Here is a 10,140-nt window from a genome sequence, read left to right as displayed (position 1 = left end):
ATATATATATATATATATATATATATATATATATAGAGAGAGAGAGAGAGAGAGAGGGCGGGCGGGCAAAGGACCCAAGAACGATCAGTTAGAACCAGGCGTTCACAGACACCACAAGGCTCAAACTCGAATGGGTTATCTTTTTAAACAGGCTACACTTATGGACTTGTGGAAATTATAATCCACCGCTATCGGAATGACGGGGTGCGGCCCGCTGAAAAGTTGCATAGTCTAAACGGCAATTGAATGCCAATACATGCACACAAAAAAGTGTAATGCATCATGTGCAGCACTAACTGAGGTAATTCGAGTGGTGCTTGAGACCATCATCACGCATTGATTAACGGTGATTAAAAGATTGGCTCCTTTATTGATCGAATTTTTTCGCACACAGAGCCCTTGGTCACATAATAGGTGACATATTTACAGCATGTTCACACCGGATCATCACCATCATCATCATCCAAATTCCATTTATTCTAGGACATGCTTACAAACATACCTGTGTAACAAAGGACTAATTGGAGCCACACTAATTTGAGGAGCTACTAAGTGATATAAGTTGTTCATCGTAACATCGCAGTTCCGAAAGCCTGTTTGTTACAACATCATGAGTGAGGTGAAAATGATTCAGAGTGAATTGCCCGAAGCCATGGAAGGCTCTGCTGTTTCATATGCTAAGGATGCCATGAAACTTAGGACTACCGAGTCAGAGATGGCAAAGCATGTAAAAACCAAGATGGACGCAGCATTTGGTAAACACTGGCACTGTGTCGTGGGAAAGAACTTTGGAAGGTAAGTTTAACCAAAGGTCATAGGATATCAAATTTGAACGGGTGAAAGTCAGGATATATGAACATATTATGTTCAATTTAGGTCCCATTCGCTCCAGTGTTAAAACATAGAGGCTACCTGTTGGGCTGATGAAAAACAGTTGACGAATTTCTTGCCCGGGTGTCTATCATAAAAACACAGATAAATGAAAGCACACACAACAGGCAAAAGAATGACCAAATTAGGGTTACGAATGTTGCGAGAGATTATTTACGCGCCGACAGTTTTAAGATATCAAGGGTTAGTTAGGAAAACTGTTAGTGTGGAGATGCTATCAAGGCGTGAGACTCCTAACGAACGTTGACTCTGTTGACACTGTTTCTTTCGCCGCATTGCATCGTCAAATCTGATGTTCATTCGGTATACTTTCGATTTCGTTCTTCAGCTATGTGACCCATGATCCCGGCAACTACGTGTTCTTTTACGTGGACAAAATGGCGTTCCAGATTAGTCGATTCGGCTGAAATCTACGAAATCATCTTACCGTTACACTCGCGTGACACACTGACCTCCCGCTTACATACACGAATGAATTTACCGAAAAAAACTTGTGATCCTGTATGTCCACTACTTGTTCAATTTGCTTATTGAATTTGTGTCTGATTCCGCTGTCAGCTTCAAATATTTGGTACCGGAATAAAAGTGTTTTACTACTGACCTTGGTTTTTATCGAAGGTTTTTGTTTTGCCTCCTCAAGGTAAACTAGCTGACCAAACGGCCTGACTCTTCCTTCTTTCTATCGAGTACCCAAACATCGCACCCATTTGGGCCAGCCCAAATTTTGGAAGCATATTCTGTTGGGGGAAAAGCCTGAAACAGTTATACTAAATCTCTTCCTACAATTCATCTGAATACGGCAAGAAATCAAATCATACTGGTCACAAGAATTTGCTTGAAGTTGAAAGCACTAGTAACGAGGACAAAACTTCCGACGGTCAGAGTTGTCGTGTTATCTGATGCTGAAGGACTTTCTGGTAAACGGATAAGTGAACGCCGCCCACACACACACGTTATCTTTCGTGAGAGTTAGGCTCTTCACAATCGTAAAAACTACCTAGCTCCAGGCTTTTGATGAGGACGAAAAATTGGGCTTCATTATGGCGTTTTTTGCCGTAATTTTGTGCAGTCACTGAAGATGCTGTAGTGTAAAGAAGGGATCGGTTGCATCGGTCTACAGCAATAGCCAGGCGGTGTTCGAAAGTGAGCGTAAAATATCGCTCGATTGTTTATATCCAATCTCTCGAAAGTTAGCCAAGGACGCGTTCTTGCGAGGTGAGAAATGTGCTTTTCCGTTATTCAACTCAGATATCCTGGACCTGCGTCACCATTAAATTCAGGCATATTCGGTAATTGGTACTCTTGATCGGTCACAGTGAAGGGAACGAAATGGTAACGGTAGCCCTAAATTGCTTAAATACAGGGATTCATTGGTGCCGATAACTGTGTGCCTGCGACTTTCAGAAGGTGACTGTCACATGCCTTTCAGCGATTAACGCGTCCGTTTTTTGTGGCCGGGCATATGCGCGCACTTTTTCAACAGAGCAAGTAGAAAATACTGTCCCTGGAACAATTAACCTTTGGAAAACTTCTGTCTGTTCTGATGCAAGGAGTGTTTGGAGCAGACAGTTGGCTTCTACTTGAGGAAGCTTGCTGACTTCAGGAAGACACCGTTCTCATTAGCCGCTCGAAGAAAATTTGGTGTCAACCTTCTCGACGCAGAGGAAGTGACAGACAAATTATCAACGAATACAAATTAAATCCAGGCATGGCCATCGGATATGCACTGCTGATGAGCATTAATAAGAGCGAAACTCGAGTCCAGTGCTTCCTTTGGTGTGGGCCCACCGGGATAATTGCGCCAGAACAGGAGGACGGCCGTTCAAACGAGAGTGGTGTGACTACGAACAAAATACATATCCCGCGAAAACCCCAAAATTGCAATTATAGATTTATTGGAAGGGTACCATTATCCAACAAATTACAACCCCCAAGGTCGTCTGCCTTATTCGTACACAAGTACGAACCAGTAACAAAATCTGGTAATAAACATAACGCTTTAGTTTGTCAGGAAGTTGGTTCGCCTTAGAGACAACAAAGCTGTGTGTTTTGGGTTATCGTATAATGACTACTAGCTTTCTCAAGCGATGAAGAGGTTGGAAGTCACCCTGGATGTTATTTCTTGTGGGTCTTTCCTAGTTATCTCCATATGACGAGTACCTGTTGCTTGGTACATGGTTTTTTGATATGCTTGTTCTGTCTTTATCTTGAACAACAGTGAACATCGCTTGCACTGTTGCAGCTCCATAATTGAGTGAAGTAACGATCTGGCCCTCTGGAGTTATTCCCTTCCTTTCATCTCTTGGTGGACTATCCGTTTCTTAAGTCTGTGCGCTTTTATTTCTGTAGTGATAGTCTTCATAAATAAGGGATGATAGAAACAAAAGTGAAAGGGGTCGGTTGGAATGGCTCTGCTAATATAACGTAAATAAAATCACTCATACTAAAACGCGTTGCCCGTACCAGATTCCAAATAAATCCGCATCTCGCTTAATCGAAAGCAAGACAAGACGCTAAGTGTTCCTAAGAAGACTTATTAACCATAGGCCTCTCGATAGCGGCCATTTTCAGCATCTATTATCCTTCGCTTTTCGAATTTCTACACAGAGCTGTGGTACAAAATCTTCTCAGCATCTTGGAAAAAAAGTACCGTATATGCAGTTTGTTTGGATAAATCAGTTTGGATGACGGGTTAGACGTTGCAAAGAAGAAAATTAGAAGAATCCCTGGGCTTAGTTACCCCTCAAACAATTAGCTAACACATGACAAAAAGTCTGTTCCTTCAGCTATTTTTCGGTCTGCTATTCCATATGGATAACTGTGGGAACACTATCATTCCTTCTGGTTAGGTTAGATTACTTATGGTCAATTTTGTTATACGCACAACCCCAAATTTCGGTAAGCTGAGTCCCTCCAACCGATTTCATCAGAACAACAGACAAAACGTTGCAATATCTTAATATTTCAAATTAATCTACTCAACCACAGACGTAAAATGCTCTAAATCTACAGGTAAGCCATACTAACGAAGTCTGAACATTGAAGTTCACACCCGGTTTTCTGAAAAGGTGTTTCATTTTGGGTCAGTTCTGTGGCACTCAGATGAGCACTGAGTAAATCGGGTTTACAAGAAGGCGTGGATATCGGGTGCATAACAAACCTGAAATTCTGAAGTTGATTGAAAATGTGACCTATTCCGGGTACAACAGCATATACGTTTTTTAGATATTCAAACAGTATCTGCTAGTTATTTGGATCACGCTAACTTTTCTGGAAGTGCGCAGGGTCTGCCAGAAGAGGCACCGATCCGTTCCACGCGTTCCATTGCAACTGAGGAATAACGTCAAGCAGAATAAACAGGCCTTCCTCTGGATAGTCATCTGAATGATAAGGCGTAAATGGACCTCCTGAAACTTATTTTTCAAGAAATACTTGAGCTATAGTCTCACCTATCTGGCAACCTGATCACAAATAGACGCTGGGCACAATAGGGACAGTGATGAGTGTGTCAAATGGCGAGTTTACTCTTCAATGAAGAGTGGTGAACCTGCTCTGGCAGCCGTTGTTGTTCTGTGTCTCCATAAGGAAAATGTCTCCAGCCAGTTGGTCTAAGGTACATGACTGCCTTGCTCTGTGAAACGCGGTCTCTAGAATCCTCGTTTTTACGTGTGAAGTTTTCAGGCATCGATGTTGATTATTTCATATGGTTTTGTAATAGAATAACCTCTTCAACATTACATTCATTCAACGAGTTGTCCTTCATTCGATTCCTCTTATTGAAACACTGAAATTTTTCTGTGTATTCTATCCACAATGATAAACACAAACTAAAATCACGATTGGACTAAAGACCATTTTTGTGAAGAAAAAATATCACTTATTATCGCACGGCTGCTCCTCAGTGTTTGTCAAAAAAATAGCAGATCCAGACTGCTATTGAACAGTCATTCTGTAAACAGTTTCTTCAAAAATAATACAAATTCTAATACATAGAGGAACGTGTTAGCACTAACAAACCATCTGGTCTACCTAGCGGGACTCTGGTAACAAAACTAGTCAGCTGTCTCTTTTAGCAAATACTAGCAAACAACGAATCCACACCGACGAGACACAACTTTAATGAATCTGAAGGTAAAATACGAAGTGCCCGAAAATGTTTAGATGGATATTTGAAAAAATGAAAAATTAGAGCATCCAGCTTGGAAGAAAATAGGCAGGCCGTCGAACAGGATGTTTCCTGATAGGCCGAAATTTGCCCATTCAGAATGTCTCAAAATATGCATTTGGTTTATGGATGTGTTTTGAAACGCCCCATCATGGTGTCTTAGACTCAATTGGTTTGAGGACTGTGGCCCATGGCTCAGTTTTAGCACAACGCTGGGACTGTTTGTCAAATTGTCTACGAACAAAACTATTTTCACAAGTCGGATTTTTCTTAGGTTTTCATCTATTTGAAAACCTCTCAGCCAGTTTTAATATTTAGTTCCTTTTTGTCGCCCATGTGGATGCCAAATCATATCTCTGGTTTCAAGAACACTGGGAGATTCTTAGTGTCCAGGCATTAGGCAGCGAAAGTATTGCTTAATAACAGACGAAAAACGCACATTCCAGCCACGATTTTCGCTTTCAACTACACTGTTATCTAGTTATAACTTGAAGAGAGGTCCTTCACTCGGTCAGACAGTTCATTGATTTGAACTTGTGTTTCTGTTCTATCTACTCTTTTAGAAGGTTTTTGCACCCCCAGCCAAAATATGGAGACCTCGAGTTGTGACTCCGTGAATTACAGTATGATAACAGTGTGCATAAATCTGATTGAACCAAGGGTCGCATGATCAGTGCCCACCTTGAAACACACACCTGTTCACGCAAGGTGCCAGTGCTTACGAGAGAACGGGAAACATCTACTGAAAAGGCTCATATACGATAGTTTTCCGCAGCCACCTGAGTTGGCCAGAGACGAAAACGGTGTGGTCCAAACTGAGTCAATCGAGATACCTGTACTTTGGAGTTTATCCTAATCTCAGATCATCGTGTACGTCCATCGCACCCAGAGAGTGTGTAAAGCTTGGCTAACGTGTTTCCTCGGATATTTTTTTCCGGAAACTAAAGTTCCGGTGATAGTTAGAAGCTCTAAGCGTGCTCGTGTTGGTCCGACGATCTTTTGTCATTGCAACTGTGGTCAACCAAAGAGTTCTGCAGTTCCGCTGGATCACGCATGATACTGGATGTGTTCGTACTAATCAGGTTGCATGGGAACTCGCAAATAGTTATCAGTTTTCCGGGATGCACATTTTTGAAGAGTTGAGAGCACCTACGTCGGCGTCTTTCATCAAGCCACACCTATGCGCTTTTCAAGGGCCCCTAGCAGCCGTGACAAATGTTAGCGTAGTTTTCGCTGAATGCATTTGCATTTTTTGGAATTAAAGAAGCAGAAAAACGGTACTTATTATTTTTTCCCTTAATCACCTCAGCCCTACACATCATCCTTCGTGAGGCTGACTTTTTAGTACACCAAAAAATGATCATTTTTATCGAGGCAGCTGCTCTTCTCAGTCTCTCAAGGCTGTTGTTGAAATGCGTCTTTCAAAGGTCACGAGCAGTGTGTGAGCTTGCCGTTTTTGCCCTGTATGACAGTTTTATATGCAGTAGATTCAACTGAGTATTCATTCTTGCTGTCGACTTCCGAACCTGGGCCATTATGAAACTTTGTGACTGATGTCCCATTCTAAACTGCGAGCGATTACGGTGCCTTGAACAGAGTTCAACATTGTCCGTCCTATCTTCACTTGCTAGTCTTCACACGTGTGCTTCCATATCAAGCAATTTTACATACGTCGAGAATCATCTCCTCTGACATGACAATGTTGATAACCCGCCTTCGAATAGAACTTACTTGTTTTATCCAATTTTTTCCTGTGCACCCTTCCGCACATCTCATTTCCTTATTCTTGTGATCACCCTCTTAATAAATAAACGCTAACGATATCTTCAGTCACCAACCTAGTCTCTTCTGCGACCTTCTTGTTCTACTGACTATGCGTAGGTTAATGGGCTCCCTTTAACCTATGCTCGTTTTTGTGTCTGATGTAGAAATGTGGAAAAGAAGTCCTTTACCCCTAATACCTTTTGGTAAGGTGATTGTGAGTTTCGTCTTTCCCTTTGACACTGCCTTGGGGGCTATTTTTAACAAAACTTACAATTGCCTCTTCATAATGAAAACTACTCACAGGGTAGCTGAAAACCCTTTGACAGTCCACAGCCGGTTTTGCCTTTTTGGGGCTCTTCAGGTAGCCGCGGTTTCCGAGTTTCCGTCGACTTCATGTTCTACTTGAACCTCAAATGGACTGATTTCGACAAATACACTCATTTGAAAATCGAGCTGGTTTTCACGAAAGACTCAACTGAGTCTCTCCTTTGTTATCTTCAACTGAATGTGCTGCACAATGGCCGCTCTCCCGAAGGATCATATATTCTTGTTATTCACTGAAAGTCAGAAACGTCCTGAGCGATACTTCTTAGATTCCTCACATGTTAAAGAATACCATCTGAGTAGGTTTCCTTTCTCTTGAAAGTGGTCATCGGGTGCACCGTATTCAAAACGGGTTTAGCATATCCGTGTCAGAAAATGAGTTACGCATAACATTCTTCACATTATCCAGGATAGATAAACGCTTCCACACTGCTTCCGAGACACACCACAATGAAAATCTGTCACTTTGGAATGCTTTGGTTCTGAGTTAATTCCAACTAGCATGAGTCCATTAAGTGTACATCAGCTCTGTGAGCCTGCTCTAGGCTCACCGGAAATCAATACCCTCGGAATTCACGGTTTGCTTTCACGTAATTGATTCTGCGCAGAATTGCAAACTGACCTCAAAGAACCAGGTAAACTTGACTGCGTCTGATGAGTAACGTCTATGATGTATCGGTGCGCAACAGGATTCGGTTAGGGGAATACAGCACTGCGTCGAACGAAAGAAATCAAATGGGCAAGTTCGAACTTCCTGAAAACCGATGATGCAGAAATTGCGATTATTTGAAAACTCTACGTCTGCTTTGCCACGTTAGAATTATCATCCTAGCAAGACTTTCTATTTACCTAAAGAACACCAGATCAGTCAGATTGTTAGCTAAAATTGAAGATATCACTGAAAATGCCGAAAAAATAAAACAGAAATGATTGTGCCACTTCACTGGGTTTTGACGTGTGATCCTCTTGACTTCGGTTTGTTTTTGGGGGTAGTGACGATACTAGGAATTGTCAAACTTGGATTTATTCTGCAATACAATTCACTCTGTTCCGAAGGAAGCTCTATCCGACTTATCATTCTTTTTATAGCTAGAGCATGCATCAGTGTAAGGGACGCTCAGATGATTTGTTCAACCAGTTTTTTGATGACACTTGGAACAACCTGTTTACGGCCCAAATGCAGGATGCTCAGGAAGGGAGCGAGGTAGTTTTGATTGCTGGAGTGGCCCGTCCGACAAATGCCTTGTCGTACGACCAACGTATGATGCATGTGACGTCACTTACTTGACTCCGTGACCCATTGACATACCCCTCACTCAACCCCCCTTCCTTTGACTTATATTTCTCTAAAGTGTATGTAACCCCGATCTTAACCTTTTCCACGTAATTCCTGCTACCATATAAATTTGTGATGTAATAGCCAAGATGAACACAATCACAGAAAACAAGCTTTGTTCGCTACCTTCTTCGTTCTCATGACTACAACGGGTATATTCAGCCACTTGAGACAATCCAAAGTAGTTTTGATTGCTGGAATGGCCTGGACATCAACTAGACCAAGCTTATCGGACCAATGAGGGCCAGAATTAGAGAAATTAGGTTTGTATACGCGACAGACTCCGGGAGTAACCTAACCTCTGAAACATAAGCGGTTAACCGAGTCATCATAATCAACATAGATGGTTTGAGATGGGCTTCTGGGTGCAGCAGTAGACAGGAATCCTAGGAGCGCTAAACACTAGCAAACTATTCGGCCGTACAAGCGATATGCAAGACATCATCATCTTCAGCCAAAGTGTACGCAGCTGCCTCAGATTCGTTCGGTTATTATCTGGGAAGATGTAGGTAGACAGCTACGCATTGGTGACCGCCACGTTACGTGGTGCAAGTGCTTGCGTTCAAAGTCTGAGCGGACCAGATCGGTTTATGGTCCATACACAAATGCAGGCATCACCTAACATTTGTGCAGCGAACATACCCCTCCCGGGTGTGGTCCCAAAGAGCCCAAACGAGCGAGATTGGCATTCATTTTGTCAGTGCCAGTGCTTCCCGCTTGATGGATGAGCCTTGTTGACCCACAATAGGAAGTATGCTCCGCAGCGTCGGAGCTGAACCCTGTTTGGACAAAATCTGACGCAACAGACAGAAAAAAGCCTTAATTTGGAGTGGCATCGGTGATTTCAGATGCACAGTTACACATGGGGTTGCACTCATATGCTTTGGACACAGCATACATCAATTTTAAGGAAGTATAAGGTCTGGGCAAGCAATGTCTCTTTGATAATTCTACAGATTACGGTATTTAAAAGCTCCTATGTGGAATGGATATCATGTCATGTTGCTTTCTGTTAAAGAATACTCGTTTGAACCAGGCAAATCGGTCATATAACTGAGTCAAGTGATCCAGCGGCGTTCGTTTGTAGGGTGGGAATGTGTGCAAAGAGTACTGCAAGAAAATTATACTTCCATGGGAGGGGGTGAAGGCCAAGGAAACTTGTTGGATTAAGGCACCACAACTTGGGCTTTTATCCAAAATGTCGACATACGAGAGAGCGAGTAGAAGAACCGTACTCGAAGCCGATGACTAAATATTCTGTCCTGCTCAGCTGCAAGAAAATGACCTAGCTTGAGGGTTCAGGCACTAAGACAGATGTCTCATTTTAATGGTGTCGCATACGGTAGATGCGGTTGGAGCCAGATCAGGTTCATGGCAAGGATTTTTCTGCAGGCGATATTTATAATCCTAAGGCTGTCGAAATGCCTGCTTGTTAGAGCCCACCTTTTCGATCCTGTTCTTCCATCAGGGCTAGGCAGTACCGCTTCTTACACGAAAATCGACATACTATTCACTCGTGGAAAACGACTTATTGCCTTCACACTCTCATCAAAGGGGAGGGTATGACCTTACTCCCAGACCAACTCTTACTAAGATTACTCGTATTGTGGGGTCTCATCGCCATTCTGTCTTGGTCGAACCTTGCCGGGGTGCAGCCCAC

At 42.6% G+C, this 10,140-nt stretch overlaps 2 protein-coding genes across 2 annotated transcripts; both read left to right on the top strand.

Annotated features, from left to right (window-relative positions):
- Positions 1-448: 448 nt before the first annotated feature.
- T265_01532 (hypothetical protein) lies at positions 449-1,493 on the top strand (the record flags this gene model as incomplete). The annotated part of the gene is made up of 2 exons (XM_009165573.1): positions 449-795; positions 1,220-1,493. The coding sequence occupies 2 exons, from the start codon at positions 611-613 to the stop codon at positions 1,296-1,298; spliced, it is 264 nt and encodes an 87-aa protein (XP_009163837.1).
- Positions 1,494-2,494: 1,001 nt separating this feature from the next.
- Positions 2,495-6,553, top strand: T265_12814 (hypothetical protein; the record flags this gene model as incomplete). The annotated part of the gene is given in 4 exon segments (XM_009165592.1): positions 2,495-2,905; positions 5,919-6,008; positions 6,016-6,273; positions 6,284-6,553. Coding segments are annotated over 4 exon segments (1,029 nt in total), but the record flags the coding sequence as incomplete, so codon positions are not given.
- Positions 6,554-10,140: the final 3,587 nt, after the last annotated feature.

Source organism: Opisthorchis viverrini, assembly GCF_000715545.1.
Source record: "Opisthorchis viverrini unplaced genomic scaffold opera_v5_16, whole genome shotgun sequence".
In the NCBI taxonomy this organism is placed as follows: Eukaryota; Metazoa; Platyhelminthes; class Trematoda; order Opisthorchiida; family Opisthorchiidae; genus Opisthorchis; species Opisthorchis viverrini.
The sequence above is the reverse complement of the archived record's forward strand: the minus strand, read 5'-3'. Positions and strand labels throughout refer to the sequence as shown.